General features: G+C 37.1%; 1 protein-coding gene across 1 annotated transcript in view; it reads right to left on the bottom strand.

Moving 5' to 3' along the window:
• The window catches only part of CFAP54 (cilia and flagella associated protein 54), a 382,051-nt gene that overhangs the window by 74,300 nt on the left and 290,082 nt on the right, over positions 1–17,669 (bottom strand). Inside the window, exon 64 of the mRNA XM_030819793.1 lies at positions 16,462–16,632. Coding sequence (XP_030675653.1) covers positions 16,462–16,632 — 171 coding nt within the window. The remainder of the gene's footprint in view (positions 1–16,461; positions 16,633–17,669) is intronic.

A 17,669-nucleotide genomic window follows, 5' to 3' on the forward strand; every position in this document is an offset into this window, starting at 1 on the left:
GTTGGTTTTGTTTGGTATAATGTAGCTACTCCCACTTGCTTTTAGTTCTTATTCCTTTGGAATAATTTTTTCACCCCTTTACTTTCAGTCTGTTATGCGTCTTTATAGGTAAGGTGAGTTTCTTATAGGTAGTATATAGTTGGATCATGGCTTTGTTTTGTTTTTTAATCCATTCTGCCAATCTGTATCTCTTAAGTGGAGCATTTAATCCATTTATATTCAAGGTTAATATTGATATATGAGGCTTTATTCCTGTTATATGTTAATTGTTTTAAAGTTGGTTTATAAATTGTTTCTTTTGTGTGACTGTTTTATAAGAACTGTGAGTTTTATATTTATATGTGTTTTCATGGTGGTGAATATCAATCTTTTGTTTCCACGTTTAAGACCCATTTGGACATTTCCTGTAGGGCCAGTTTAGTGATGACAAATTCTATCAGCATTTGCTTGTCTGGGAAAGACTTTATTTCTCTTCATTTATAAAGCTTAATCTGGCAGTATATAAGATTATTGACTGACAATTTTCTCTTTCTGCACTTTGAAAATGCCACTGCATTTTCTTCTGGCCTGTAAGATTTATGCTGTAAAGACCACTGTTAGACTAAGGAGATTTCCTTTATAGATGACTAGACACTTCTCTCTTGCTAATTTTACATTTTTTTTTCACTTTGACTTTAGATATTCTGAAGATAATATGCCATGATGAAGTCCTTTTTGCAATGTATTTGCCTGAGGATCACTGGGCCTCCTGTATCTGGTTAACTGACTCTTCGCTATATTTGGGAAGTTTGCATCAATTATGTCCTTAAGTAAGTTTTCTAATCTTTTTGATCTCTCTTCCTCCTTGGAAATACCAACAATTCATAAGTTCTGTTGATTTACATAGTCCCAGATCTCTCAAAGGCTTTGTTCATTCTTTTTTCTTATTTTTGTCTGACAGGAGTATTTCAAAAGACCCATATTCAAGTTCTGAGATTCTTTCTTCTGCTTGCTCTAGTGTGTCACTAAAGCTTTCAAATGTAGTCTGTATTTCCTTCAATGAATTTTTTAGTTCAGAAATTTTTTTTTTAAAGATATTTGTCTCCTTGGTAAATTTTTCATTCATATCCTGAATTGATTTTCTGATTTCTTTGATTGGTTTTCAGATTTTTCCTGCATTTCATTGAGGTTCTTTCAAATCAATATTTTGAATTCTTTAGCTGGCATTTCAAGGAATTTTTTTATTAGGATTTATTGCTGGATGACTGTTGTGGTCCTTTGGTTGTATAATATTTCCTGCTTTTTCATGTTTACTATGTCCTTCCATTGATATGTGCATCTGATGTAGCAGTTGCTTGTTCCAATTTTATGAAATTGCTTTTGTAGGGGACAACTATTTTTTCCTGAGGGTGTACATATGTTGTTGGTTAAGAAGGCTATTTTGGCTTTGATTTTGGGTGACCGCAATAGTGCAAACTTTGTGTTACTTCTTTGACAATACACAAGGTCAGTGGTATCCCTGGTTTCCTTGGTGGCTTAGGGTAGAGTTATTAGTTGAGGTTGTGGTGAAGTTTTGCTGCAGATTTGGACACAAACTGAGCGGCCTCCAGACCCCACTGGTGGCAGCAGTGGGGTAAATGTGCTTGTTTTTAAGCCTCAGAGCAGGTTATACAGGCTCCAGTGTTAGTGAATCCTGGAGGGCTGATTCATGGGCTTCTAGGTGGCTTGCTTAGAAGTTAGTAGTGGGAATGAGATTCCATCTCATGCCAGCTAGAATGGTGATCATTAAAACGTCAGGAAACAACAGAGGCTGTGGAGAAATAGAAACACTTTTACACTGTTTGTGGAGTGTAAATCAGTTTAACCATTGTGGAAGACAGTGTGGCAATTTCTCAAGGATCTGGAACCAGAAATACTATTTGACCCAGCAATCCCATTACTGGATATATACCCAAAGGATTATAAATCATTCTACTGTAAAGACACATGCACATGTGTGTTTATTGCAGCACTATTTACCATAGCAAAGACTTGGAACCAACCCAAATGCCCATCAATGATAGACTGGATAAAGAAAATGTGGCACATATACACCATGGAATACTATGCTGCCATTAAAAAGAATGAGTTCATGTCCTTTGCAGGGACATGGATGAAGCCGGAAATCATTTTCTCAGCAAACTAACACAGCAACAGAAAACCAAACACCACATGTTCTCACTCATAAGTGGGAGCTGAACAATGAGAACACATGGACATAGGGAGGGGAACAGCACACACTGGGGCCTGTCGGTGGGTAGGGTGCAGGGGTAGGGAGAGCATTAGGACAAATACCTAATTCATGTGAGTCTTAAAACCTAGATGATGGGTTGATAGGTGCAGCAAACCGCCATGGCACATGTATATCTATGTAACAAACCTGCACATTCTGCAAATGTATACCAGAACTTAAAGTATAATAATAATAATAATAATAATAATAATAATAATAATAATAAAGAAGTTAGTAGTGGGAGTAGTGGGCCAGATGTGTGGGCAGGTTCTCAAGCCCCTAGGCAGCTGGTGTCATATGGGTGCTGGCTATAGCACTGATGGAGCAACCCACTAGGACCCAAGGAGTCTGTGTTGGGTTCTTGGTAGCTGCAATGGATTGAGTGAACTAGTCCACAGTCCCACAGTTGCCCATAGCAGGGCAGTGGGTATTGTCCTAAGTGTGCTTAGGACAGTTTGGTCTCCCCTGTTCCTCCCCTAGCTGGGTGGCAGCTACAGCTGCATTGCCTTGAACTCAGCCCAAGAGTAAGGTAGAGCCCAGCATTAAACTCTCAAAATAGTGCCAGCTGTGGGTTTGTGACCAGAGTGGGTGGGGTGGTGCCCCCCCTCAGGAGAGCAGCATGGGCAAGAATCTGTGAGGTATGCAGTCTGCTTGAGTCTCGATCTCACAGCAGCCTGTAGCAGGGTGGTGGGTATTGTCCTAGGTATGCATCGGAGAGATTGGTTTTCTTGTCCCTCCTTGGTCAGGCAGCAGCTGCTGCCACATCAACTCAAACTCAGTCTTAAGGTGGGGCACAGCCCAGCGTTAAACTGTCAAAACAGCACCTCAGGCCTGCAAACAGGGAGGGCAGGACCCTTCCCAGTCATGCAATGTGAGCAAGAAGCTGTAGGAAGTGTGGTCTGCTCACTTCTCAGTTTCACAGCAGCCCATTGGAGGGCAGTGAGTATTATCCTAGATATGCATAGGAGAGCCTAGTTTCCTGTCCCTCCTTGGCCAGCTGGCAGCTATAGCCATGTCAGCCCAAACTCAGCCCACACAACAACCTTTGTAGCAGCAATGATTCCCTCCAAATTAGTTCTCAGGTGCCCAAAGGAAGGGCCAGCTACTGATTCCTTATTACCCCTCCTCCCTATTAGCTGTGACTTGTATTCCTTGAGCCTTCCCAAGTTATAAACATAATTCAAATTTATTCTGTTCCTCAAATGGGATGGATCTTCCTAGGAATGCTGGATTCTAAAAAGAGCAGAAAGATGAGACAGGATAAAGCTAAAAGTCCTAAGGTACAATCTGGAGACAAATTTGGGCAATCAAACCTTTAGCCGTGGTTACATCTTCTTACAGTTAAACTGTAGAAGTATGTCTCTCTGACTTAAATAAACCACTCTTTGCAGCTATTTTTAAAGCCATTGTCTGGGAGGTTCATTAAAATGATAGTCCCTGGCAGCTTAGTTGGTACTTCTCCGTATAAGATTCTGAAATTGTTCAAAAGATGCTCAGTTTGTACAAAGTTCCAATGAATAGCTTGTAATGTGGTTCTATTATATTCTATTAAAGATAATTTTGTCAACCAGGATAGAATAATTTCTACCTCGTATACTCAAGAAGCTAAGATTTTCAAAGCTGTGAACTTAACTCCCAAGTATTGTGGCATGGAGTATTAGCCACCTGAATTATTGAAAAATGTCATATAAAAATCCCCAATGCTGGGATTTCAACTCTGCTGCCACCAGCATCCCTAGTTCCTATTGGTATTTATGCTTCAATGTGTGGAATAACCTAAAGGGACCAAGTGGGTGGATCAAGGGATGTTAAATTTCATCGTCATGCAATGATCCTTTTTGTCCCTGAAAACTCGAAAGCTCCAAGTCAGTTATTAATTTTCATTACCATCCTTTCAAGAAGCTAGAAGTGCCTATAGCCAGGACCATCATCTGAGGACTTAATACAGCACCATGCTCAGATGTGCAGACTGTGGAGTCAGATTGCTTCAATCCTGACTCTTTGCCCACTAACATTCTTCCATCCTGTGTCTCACTTCCTTTTTTGTAAAAGGGGGCTAATGAAAGCGTTTATCTTATAGAGTTGCTGTGAAATGATGTAAGTAAAGTACTTGGAACATAGTGAGTTCTACATTAGTTTTTCTCTCTTATTATTATCTTGTGGGTTTCACGAGCTTCAGCCGGTTATTCAACATTAAACTCAATGCTAAAATCCTAAAACGATGAGTAGATGAATGCTTAAATATACCCATATTTAAATCAAATGAATTTCAGCTTTTTCTTCCAAAACGATAAAATCTGGAGTCTGAGATCTAGTGCATCTAGGTCAGTGTTTCTTGACTGAACATTATGGCAGCAACTACATCTTTTATCATGACCCAATACATACATGCTTATTGTCAAAGGGGAAAAATATTCTCAAACTAAAAAATGGAAAAACTGTGTGTTCTGCATCTTTTCTTGTGACTAGAGAAAATCACTCAAGCAATTTGCTTAAATCTGAATTTTTTAGTTGGTGTTCTGCTTCTGATCTCTGCCTGACACTAGTTCATGCTTCTGTGTTAATTGTCAGACACAATTGTTGATGGATAAAAGGTTGTTACACTAATTATCAGCCACAAAGATATTCTTAGCATTTGCTTCTTGGATGTTCTTTTGTTTTGTTTTTCCAACAGCAGCATACAGACATCTCGAATTATCCTGCTGCAAACTGCCCTTGTAATAACTGATATGGATATGATGTTTCTGTGACCTTGTGAAATAAACTTTATGCTTTCTTCCTCTTTTTTAAAACTAACTGCTTAGGTAAACATTCTGTTTCCCAACTATGTATTCCTCCCATTTCCAAACCCTCTCTGAATGGATATAGTCTTTTATTAGCTCCTTGCCAGCAAGTATATAAAATTTGACATATGCTGAAGACCAACCTAAGAAATTTTGTTTTTAACAATATATATCATAAAACAGAAGTTTCAGGAAACATTTTTATATGCAATGTGTTCTAGTGTTTTTTGTTTCATTTCTTTTTAAAAAATGCTATTTATGATCCACTATACTCCTTGACCCATTAGTATTTTTAATCATAATTTGAAAACTACTGCACTACATTCCCCTAAAAGAGACTACAGATTCATTATTTTTAAATGTATATAGAATATCTGGTAAGGATTTAACTGGCAAAGAGTGGAAGGGAGAGTACTTTTAAAATATGTGAAATAGCATGAAAAGTATCTGGAGAGTTATATGCTAAAGTTTCTCTTTTGTATCTGGATAGGAAGAGAATTATAATTGACCAAGAGTTAGTAGCAGATTTCCAGCCTAAGGTAGCAGAATGAAGGGGCCAAAGTGAGAAACGGTGCTGGAGAACAAAGAGAGGCAGGCCCAGGAGGTTTCATGATTTGACATGGGTCACATGAGTCGAGGAGTTGCAGAAGCTACCAGAGGCACAGCTAGAGGGGACAGCACTCAAAAGCTGGGAAGTGCAAGAATAGACCGATGCAGAACACAAAAAGCAAATAAAAATGCTGAACAGGGCAAAACTATAAGGCAAATGTTTTATGGGAAAAAGCCTGAGGCTCTTCTTACACAAAGCAGCAATCAAAGGAATTCTATAGTGGAATGTCCCTCTGTGAAAGGCTATATTGACCAACTGCTGCGTTTTTAAAAGCTTGACCCATTTTCAAGGCTATCCTAAAATCTGAATTGCTGTTCAATCTCCAGTAATTCATGGATTGATACTGAACTGCTCCTAAATATTTGTTCCCTCCTTTCTTCTATCCCCCAATTAGCCCTATTGCAAATGTCCATCCATGTGGATATAGATACGAATAAAGATATAGATAATGGATATAAATATAAGGATAACATACATTAAAATAAATTATATCTATGACACAAATTTGTAAACTGCATTTAGAGGCAAACTAAGGTTTTCTCTTATTTGCTATGTACTTAAATTTTGCTGGTTAGGCAGTTTACTCTCTTTTCTGCAGAATGTTGGAAGCTAAAGTATCTATAAGGAGATATTGCTGATAAACATTAAAGGTGCCTTTAAATAATGATTACTAAGTATACTTCATGTATATTTGAAGCTATTAAACTTTTAAAGTGTAATAATTTAAAAACAATTTCACATAATAATGACAACTACTCTTTATTGAGGTTAGTAGTTTACAGTTATCTCTAATTACAGATGAGGGTAACCTTGATGCAGAAAAGTTAACTAATCTATTCAAGATCACAAAACTGTTAAGTGGCAGAGATGAGATTCAAACCTAGGCAGTTTAGTTCCACAGTATGTGTTCTTACCCACTAAAACAAATAGAAAGAAGACCATTCTCAGTAAAACTGTGCAAAAAACAAAGAGGAAAATCTCAAAAGAAACTGGTTAAAGAAGTCCTAAAACTTCCAAAGCAGCAACGGCTTGACTCTCAACAGCAACAATGGAAATAAGTAGATGAGGTTTTGAATGTGTTGAAACAACATGATTTCTGACCTTAAATTATCTACCCCATGAAAATTTATTTTACGAATAAATGTAAAATAATGACATGTATAGGCAAACAAAAATTGGAAGTGTTTGCCTCCAGAAGATCCTCACCAAAGGAAATTCTAAAGCATGTACTTCAACAGAAAGAAGTAATCCAAGAAGAAATGTCTAAAATGCAAGAGGGAGTAAAAAACAAACCAAATGGTAAATATGTAGGAGATTCATTAAAAAAAAAAACACTTCTTGTAAAAAACAAGAAAAACAAATAAAAATAATACTATTATTTTGGGTTACAAAGGAAAATGTACAGTAATGCCATGTAAGTCATTAGGGGAGTAAAGGTATATATCAATGTAGATTTTAATAAGTTAAGTATGTATGTTGTCCTGAAGGTAACCACTAAAAGCACCGAAAGAGTGCATAATTTCAAAACTTATAGCGAGAAAATGAATGATAAGTCAATCCAAAAGTAGATATTAAAGGACAAGAAAAACAACAAAATCCAGGACAAGCAAAAGCAAGGTAGATTTAAACCAAATATATTAGTATTTACATTAATGGATTATTCAGTCAGAATATAATATTGTTAGATAATATTTTTAAATATCCAAGAACATACATTTTATAAGAAGCAAAATTAAAACACAAGTACATGGAAAGGTTGAAAGAAAAAGGCTGGAAAAATATTACCATGAAAATAATAAGCAAAACAAAGCCACTTTCCTATGTTAACATCAAATAAAGCAGGCTTTATGGGGAAATGAACATTATTACAAAAAGGTCATGTAATTTAAAAAGCATAATTAAGAAAAGTACTATTATCACAATGATAAATGTTCAATTCACCAAGACGATATAGCAGCTATCAATCTGATTGCACCTAAGAACACAGCCTCAAATTAAGTAAAGCAAAGTTTGAGAGAACTGTTAAGAAAAAACTAAACAATGACAATCATAGTGAAAGATTTAAACATACTTCTCTTAGTAATTAATTTTTTTAAAAAGGCAGACCAAATGGAAAAATCAGCAAGCATATAGATGATTTGAACAAGATTGGCCAAACTGACCTACTACACATAAACACTTCCTCAACAACTGAAGTGTACGTATTCTTTTAAAGAGCAATAGATTACTTACACAATTAACACTTTCCTGGTGAAAAAAAAAATCAAGTTTCAACAAATAGCAATCACACTAAAATTTTTTATTACCACAAAACAACACAATCTGGGGATAGATAACAAAAGATTACTAGAAAAGCTCCACATAGTTTGGAATTTTAGAAACAGATGTCAAAATAGCCCATGAGCCAAAGGAGAAATCGTAATGAAAATTTTACAAAACTATTTTTAACTGAGTGATAATGATGTCAACACTATAATAAAAAACTTGTGAGATGCAGCCAAAACAATGTTTAGAGAGAAAGTCATAGCTTCAAAATCCATATATTAGGTAAGAAAAAGCTGAATACTGAGCTAAACATCTATTGCAATAAGTCAGCAGCTAGGAAAATAACACAAAAAATTAGAAAAAGATATATTAACCAAAACTAACTAAAAACTTCAAGAAAAAGAGGAGAATACACAAATAACCAATATAAGAAATGAAAAAGGGTACATCATTACAAACACATTAAATAGATTTAAAATATGAGAGGAATTTTAAATAAAATGGTCAAATTCCTAGAATAGCAACTTAAAATTGACTCAGAAGAAACAGACAACCCAAAATGTCTTATAAACAAAAAAGATAGAATATTTAAAACTTGGTTTAACACAGGCACAAACTATCAGAGAAGACATTGGCCCAATCAGAACTGACACCACTTCTGAAAACCAGTACACTAGTACTATTGCTTAAAGACTGCATAAAACTATTAAGAATGATATCACTATTTCTCAGAAAGAAAACAGTAGTTTCAGCTGGCTTCACTGATGAGTTCTAACAAACAAATAAAAAAGGTACTCCAAATTTACACAAACTTCACCAGAAAATAGTAAAACACAATATATTTATCAATTCATTTTATGATTCTAGCAAAATCGTGATATGAAAAACATCTGACAAGAATAGTATAAAAGCATAACAAGAGGAAGAATGGCAGATAGGAGATAGGCTGAACTTGCAGTTCCCACTCGAATGGACACAGCAGCCTGTGGAGACTCACAAGAACTAACACAGGAACATACCAGGAAAGCTGAGAGAATCCACAGACCCTTTGAAGGAAGCGGCTTGCTGCTGCAGGCTCCATAAGATAGCCAAAACTGTGAGTGCCCAATGTGTGAGAGGGGGAATGTCCAACCTCAAACAAACATCCTCACTGGGGAATCTGAGGGTCTATATCACAGGAGAAGGATTTGACCTTACCTGGAGCTGAGACAACTTTAGAGAGCCAAGCAAAATACAGGGTGGAGGAAGCAGCAGGAAGAGCGCTGTGGGCACTCTCAGTCCCCAAGAAGACATTTCTAACTTGATCTCGCAGGGATCCTTGGGGAGGGTTGCAAGTGGAATTGGGGAAAGACCACAGGGATAAGGAAACTTCCAGCTGAACTTCGTAACAATTTCAACCAAATATAAAGTTTCAGGGACAGAATCTGGAAAAAGGGGCAAATGGGGAGTGCAGATACAAGCACAGAAGTAGGGGGGCTCGAAACATGAAAGCTCTGCTTTTTTTCTCAGCAGGGAGGCTTGTAGTCTGGGGCATGTTCTCAGCCCTGCTCACCAGCTGCCTAGAAATAAACTCAGTGACATTGGGAAGGCATGGTGGGAGTGAGACTGGCCTTTTGGGCCATGTGGGAGCTGGGTGAAGCCTGTCACTGCCAGCTTTCCTCCACTTCCCTGGCAACCTGTATGATGCAGCAGAGGCAGCCATAATCTCCCTGAGAACGTAACTCTATCCACCTGAGAACCACACCATCATCTCCCACAGCAGCCACAGCAAGCCCTGCCCAAGGAGAGTCTAGGCTTAGACACGTCTAACCCTGCACCCACCTAATTGTTTTTCTATACCACTCTGGTAGCCAAAGATAAAGGACATAATCTCTTCCGAGTTCTATGGCCCCATCCACCACCTGAGAAACCCAAATATTTATCTAGGCAACCCCAGGGCAACCTTGTGTCTTACCTATACTATCACAGCTGATGCTCTCTTGAAAGCACCACCTCCTGGCTGGAGGCCAACCAACACAAAACCAGTGCACTAAAAAAAATACAACCAAGGACCTTCACAGAATCCACTTCACTCCCCTACTGCCTCCACCAGAGCAGGTGCTGGTATCCATGGCTGAGAGACCTGAAGGCGGATCATATTACAGGACTCTTTGCAGACACTCCTCTGTACCAGCCCAGAGCCTGGTAGCTTCAATGGGTGGCTAGACCCAGAAGAGAAATAACAATCACTGCAGTTCAGCTCTCAGGAAGCTCCATCCCTAAGGGAAGTGGGAGAACACCACATCAATGGAGCACCCCATGGGACAAAAGAATCTGAACAGAAGGCCCTGAGTCCCAGATCTTCCCTCTGACCTAGTCTACCCAAATGAGAAAAAAACAGAAAAACAATTCTGGTAATATGACAAAACAAGGTTCTTTAACACCCCCAAAAGATCCCTCTGGCTCACCAGCAATGGATCCAAACCAAGAAGAAATTTCTGAATTGCCAGAAAAAGAATTCAGAAGGTTGATTATTAAGCTACTCAAGGAGGCACCAGAGAAAGGTAAATACCAATTTAAAGAAATGTCTTAAATGTTACAGGATATGGATGGAAAAATCTTCAGAGAAATAGATAGCATAAATAAAAAACAATGACAAAACCTGGAAATGAAGGACACACTTAAAGAAATGCAAAATACAATGGAAAGTCTCAACAATAGAATCAAACAAGTATAAGAAAGAATTTCAGAACTCAAAGACAAGGCTTTCAAATTAACCCAATCCAACAAAGACAAAAAAAAAAGAATAAAATAAAGAACAATATCTCCAAGAAGTTTGGGATTATGTTAAACAACTAAACCTAAGAATAATGAATATTCCAGAGAAAGAAGAGAAATCTAAAAGTTTGGAAAACTTATTTGAGGAAAAAATCAAGGAAAATGTCACTGGCCTTACTAGAGATCTAGACATCCAAGTACAAGAAGCTCAAAGAACACCATGAAAATTCAGTGCAAAAGTATCATCATCTAAGCACATAGTCATCAGGTTAGCTAAAGTCAAAATGAAGGAAAGAATCTTAAGAGCTGTGACACAAAAGCATCAGATTTCTCAGCAGAAACCCTACCAAGCTAGAAAGGATTGGGGTCCTATCTTTAGCCTCCTTAAACAAAACAATTGTCAGCCAAGAATTTTGTACCCAGTGAAACTAAGCTTCATAAATGAAGGAAATATACACTCTACACTCTTTTTCGGACAAACAAATGCTGAGAGAATTTGCCACTACCAAGCCAGCACTATAAGAACTGCTAAAAGGAGCTCTAAATCTTGAAACAAATCTTCAAAATACATCAAGATAGAACCTCCTTAAAGTATAAATCTCACAGGACCTATAAAACAATAATACAATGGAAAAAAAAAGGTATTCAGGCAACAAATAGCATGATGAACAGAATAGTACCTCACATCTCAATACTAACTAATATAATACTTATATGGCCTAAATGCTCCACTGAAAAGATACAGAATGGCAAAATGGATGAGAATTCACCAACCAAGTATCTGTTGTCTTCAAGAGACTCGCCTTAACACATAAGCTTATGGTAAAGGGGTGGAAAAAGATATTCTATGCAAATTGACACAAAAAGCAAGCAGGAATAGCTATTCTTATATCAGACAAAACAAACTTTAAAGCAACAATAGTTTAAAAAGACAAAGAGGGATATTATATAATGATAAAAGGCCTTGTTCAACAGGAATATATCACAATCCTAAATATATAAGCACCTAACACTGGAGCTCTCAAATTTATAAAACAATTGCTACTAGGCCCAAGAAACGAGATAGACAGCAACACTATAATAGCTTCAATACTCCACTGACAGCACTAGACAGGTCATCAAGACAGAAAGTCAACAAAGAAACAATGGATTTAAACTATACCCTGGAACAAATGGACTTAACAGATACTTACAGAACATTCTACCCAACAACTGTACATATACATTCTATTCATCAGCACATGAAACATTCTCCATGATAGACCATATGATAGGCCACAAAACAAATCTCAATAACTTTAATAAAATCAAAATTTTATCATGTACTATCTCAGACCAGAGTGGAATAAAATTGGAAATCAACTCTGAAAGGAACCCTCAGAATACAAATACATGGAAATTAAATAACCTGCTCCTGAATGAGCATTGGATCAACAATGAAATAAAGATAGAAATTAAAAAATTCTTTGAACTGAATGACAATAGTGACACAACCTGTCAAAACTGGGATACAGCAAAAGTCATGCTAAGAGGAAAGTTCATAGCATTAAATGCCTACATCAAGAAGTCTGAAAGAGCACAAAGGCAAAACAAACCAGACCCAAACCCATCAGAAGAAAAGAATAACGAAGATCAGAACAGAACTAAATGAAACTGAAAAAAAACAGTACGAAAGATAAATGAAACAAAAAGCTGGTTCTTTGAAAAGATAAATAAAACTGATAGACCATTAGTGAGATTAACCAAGAAAAGAAGAGAGAAGAACCAAATAAGCTCAATTAGAAACAAAATGAGAGATATTACAACTGATTCCACAGAAATACAAAAGATCATTCAAGGCTACTATGAACACCTTTATGCACAAAAACTAGAAAACCTAGAGGAGATAGATAAATTCCTGGAAATATACAGCCCTCCTAGGTTAAACCAGGAAGAAATAGAAACTCTGAACAGACCAATAACAAGCAGTAAGACTGAAACGGTAATTAAAGGTGGTGGCTCACACCTGTAATCCTAGCACTTTGGGAGGCCAAGGCAGGTGGATAACTTGAGGTCAGGAGTTCGAGACCAGCCTGGTCAACATGGCGAAACTCTGTATCTACTAAAAACACAAAAATTAGACAGGTATGGTGGCACATGCCTGTAGTTCCAGCTACTTGGGAGGCTGAGGCAGAAGAATCACTTGAACCTGAGAGGAGGAGGTTGCAGTGAGCTGACAGCATGCCATTGCATTCCAGCCTGGGCAAAAGAGTGAGACTCCGTCTCAAAAAAAAAAAAAAAAAAAAAAAAACTGAAAGAAATGGTAATTAAAAAACTGCCAACAACAATAACAACAAAAAGTTCAAGACCAGATGAATTCACAGCTGAATTCTATCAGACATTCAAAGAATTGGTTGAGTGCAGTGGCTCACACCTGTAATCCCAGCACTTTGGGAGGCCAAGGAGGGCTGATCACTTGAGGCCAGGAGTTCAAGACAAGCTTGGACAACATGGCAAAACTCCCATCTCTACTAAAAATACAAAAATTAGCTGGGCATGGTGGGGCATGCCTATAACCCCAGCTACTCAGGAGGCTGAAGCACAAGAATCATTTAAACCTGGGAGGTGGAGGTTGCAGTGAGCTAAGACCATGCCACTGCACTCCAGCCTGAGCAATAGAGTGAGACTCTGCCTCCAAAAAGAAAAAAAAAAAGACATTCAAAGAAGAATTGGTACAAATCCTATTGACACTATTCCAAAAGATAAAAAGGGAATCCTCCCTAAAGCATTCTATGAAGCCAGTATCACTCAAATACCAAAACCAGGAAAGGACATAACAAAAAAAGAAAACTACAGACCAATATCCCTGATGAACATATATGTAAAAATCCTCCAAAAAATACTAGTGAACCAAATCCAACAGTACATAAAAAAGATAATCCACCATGCTCAAGTGGGTTTCATACCAGGGATGCAGGGATGGTTTAACATACACAAGTCAATAAATGTGATATACCACATAAATAGAATTAAAAACAAAAATCACATGATCATCTCAATAAATGCAGAAAAAGCATTTGACAAAATCCAGCATCCCTTTACGATTAAAACCCTCAGCGAAATTGGCATAGAAGAGACATACCTTAAGGTAATAAAAGCCATCTATGACAAACTCACAGCCAACATTATACTGAAAGGAGAAAAGTTGAAAGCATTCCTCCTGAGAACTGGGACAAGACAAGGATGCCCACTTTCACCACTTCTATTCAACATAGTACTGGAAGTCGTAGTCAGACAAGAGAAAGAAATAACGGGCATCCAAATTGGTAAAGAGGAAGTCAAACTGTTGCAGTTTGCTGATGATATGATCATATCTCTAGAAGATCCTAAAGACTCATCCAAAAACATCCTAGAACTGATAAATGAATTCAGTAAAGTTTCAGGATATGAAATTAATGTACATGAATCAGGAGCACTGCTATACACCAACAGCAACCAAGCTAAGAATCAAATAGAAAACTCAACCCCTTTTGCAATAGCTGCAAAAAAAATTACTAAGAAATATGCCTAACCAAGGAGATAAAAGATCTCTACAAGGAAAACTGCAAAACACTGCTGAATGAAATAACAGATGACAAAAACAAATGGAAACATATGCACATGGAGGGGTAGAATCAATATTGTGAAAATGATCATACTGCCAAAAGCAATCTACAAATTCAATGCAATTCCCATGAAAATACCACCATCATTCTTCACAGAAGTAGAAAAAAATCCTAAAATTTACATGGAACCAAAAAAGAACTAGCATAGCCAAAGCAACACTAACCAAAAAGAACAAATGTGGAGGTATCACATTACCCAACTTCAAACTACACTATAAGGCCATAGTCACCAAAAGAGCATGGCACAGGTATAAAAATAGGCACATAGACCAATGGAACAGAATAGAGAACCCAGAAATAAAGCCAAATACTTATAGCCAACTGATCTTTGACAAGGCAAACAAAAACATAAAGTGGGGAAAGAACACCTTCTTCAAAAACTGGTGCTGGGATAATTGGCAAGCCACATGTAGAAGAATGAAACTGGATCCTCATCTCTCACCTTATACAAAAATCAACTCAAGACGGATCAAAGATTTAAGACCTGATATCATAAAAATTATAGAAGATAACATCACAAAAACCCTTCTAGATACTGCCTTAGGCAAAGACTTCATGACCAAGAACCCAAAAGGAAATGCAACAAAAACAAAGATAAACAGATGGGACTTAATTAAACTAAATAGCTTCTGCACAACAAAAGAAATAATCATCAGACAACCCACAGAGTGGAAGAAAATCTTCGCAAACTGTACATCTGACAAAGGACTAATACCCAGAATCTACAAGGAACTCAAACAAACTAGCAAGAAAAAAGAAACAATCCCATCAAAAAGTGGGCTAAGGACATGAATAGACAATTCTCAAAAGAAGATATACAAATGGCCGACAAACATGAAAAAATGCTCAGCATCACTAATTATCAGGAAAATACAAATCAAAACCACAATGCAAATACCATCTTGCTCCTGCAAGAATGGCCATAATCAAAAAATCAAAAAATAATAGATGTTGGCATGGATATAGTGAAAAGGGAACCCTTTTACACTGCTGGTGGAAATGTAAACTAGTACAACCACTATGGAAAACAGTGTGGAAATTCCCTAAAGAATTAAAAGCAGACCTACCATTTGATCCAGCAATCCCACTACTGACTATCTACCCAGAGGAAAAAAAGTCTCTATACAAGAAAAAAAAATACTTGCACACGAACGTTTATAACAGCACAATTCACAATTGCAAAAATATGAAATCAGCCCAAATGCCCATCAATCAGTGAGTGGATACAGAAAATGTGCACACATACACACCATGGAATACTAATGAGCCATAAAAAGGAATGAAATAATGGCATTCACAGCAACCTGGATGGAATTGGAGACTATTATTCTAAGTGAAGTAACTAAGGAATGGAAAACCAAACATCATATGTTCTCACTCATGAGATATGAGCTAAGCTATGAGGATGCAAATGTATAAGAATGATACAATAGACTTTGGGGGCTCAGGGGAAAGGGTGGGAGAGGGGTGAGGCAGGGTACAGCGTACATTGCTCGGGTGATGGGTGCATCAAAATCTCAGAAATCACTACTAAAGAACTTATCTATGTAACCAAATACCATCTGTTCCTCAAAAACCCATTGAAACTAAAAAATAATAAAATTTAAAAAAGAATAGTATAAAAATAGCCCAATATTAACTCTGGAAAACAGAAGCAAAAATCTAATACAAATAATAGCAAACTGAATCCAGCAAAATAAATATATCATGACCAATTTGAGTTTATCTCAGAAACACAACGTTGATCTAACATTGTAAAATCAACTAAATATTAAAAAGAAAAATTATAAAAATCAGCTTAAGAGATACAGTAAAATATTCACGGTAAACATTCTTGGCAAAATAGCAGTAAAAAAATTCTTTAACATGATAAAGAATAACTACCAAAAAAAAGTTAAGCATCATATATAATGGTGACACACTGAAAATTTGCCCTATGGGATCAGGAAAAAGAAAAATGATCAGCCTGAATCAGACTTTCCCGGATTTCTTGGTTATTTTCAAATTTATTCTACTAGACAATGTAGATTATATATTGATACCTGTTCTCATCCATATGATAAGAGAATGTCCTCTACTCTCCAAGTTATAATGGCCTAGTTAAGCTTTATATATAAATGAAAGATTGAGTTCCATAATTATATTACATACCATAGGTTCTGTCTCCTTGGGAGGTCTATCCAGGGGAGGAATGTACCATTGAAAGCAAAGTTCTTTGTTTGAAGCTTGTGTTACCATTTCTATTGGCGTTATGTCCACGTAAGATGAGCTTGAAACAGGCTTAAAAGATAAAATGGATTGTACAGAACTATCGCGATACAACTAGGGAACAAACAAAAACATCAATTTAATTACTGGTAATAAATTTGTTACATATATAAAACATTATTTGGCTATACTGAAAAATTCTGGGATTGTCTCAGCTTGTTTTATGGAGGTAAATCTTAAAACTAACCCTGGCTTACTACAGAGAAGATTCTCCTACAGTAAAAATATGCTGGCCAGGCGCGGTGGCTCACGCCTGTAATCCCAGCACTTTGGGAGGCAGAAGCAGGTGGATCACACGGTCAGGAGTTCGAGACCAGTCTAGCCAACATGGTGAAACCTCATCTCTACTAAAGAAATACAAAAATTAGCTGGGCATGGTGGCGTGCGCCTGTAATCCCAGCTACTCAGGAGGGTGAGGCAGGAGAATTGCTTGAACCTGGGAGGCAGAGGTTGCAGTGAGCTGAGATTGTGCCACTGCACTCCAGAATGGGCGACAGGGCAAGACTCCATCTCAAAAAGAAAAAAAGAAAAAGAAATAAAAGAAATATATATGCTTCAGAACCCAGTGAACTCAACAAATCTCTTCCACTCTGGTAAGTCTTACAGGGTGAAGCTCTAGCAGGGAAAACACCCATGCCACCATTTCAGTCTCAACATTACCACTGTTTCTAGGAACACCTATTTGGTTTCTGGTTTTTTCACTGGTGAATATACTAAGGGTGTGGTTATAAATTATTATTTGTTTTTCCAATAGTTTTTTTTGCAATGCCATATGGAAAATAAGACATATTTTGCTCCAAAGTCTAAAATCCATTGCTCTAAAACCCACTTGCTCTGAACAGTTAAAATCCTCCTCTCCTTAAATGAATGTGGCTGATTTGTAAATTTCGTCCTTGATGAATGTGGGCCCAGCTTCTTTTATGCAACTTTGGTCACTGAATGAGGAATCTTCAAGAAATATAAATGTATAGAATGCAATTGCCAATTTGGTAAATTACTTAATTGGTTGTTTAAGGTAGCTGAAAAAGCAAAGCATGGTTGCTAATGATCAACAAAACAATAGGCTAGCCATAGAGATAATAATGGTAAAA

Source organism: Nomascus leucogenys, chromosome 10 (assembly GCF_006542625.1).
Source record: "Nomascus leucogenys isolate Asia chromosome 10, Asia_NLE_v1, whole genome shotgun sequence".
NCBI classification, from domain to species: Eukaryota; Metazoa; Chordata; class Mammalia; order Primates; family Hylobatidae; genus Nomascus; species Nomascus leucogenys.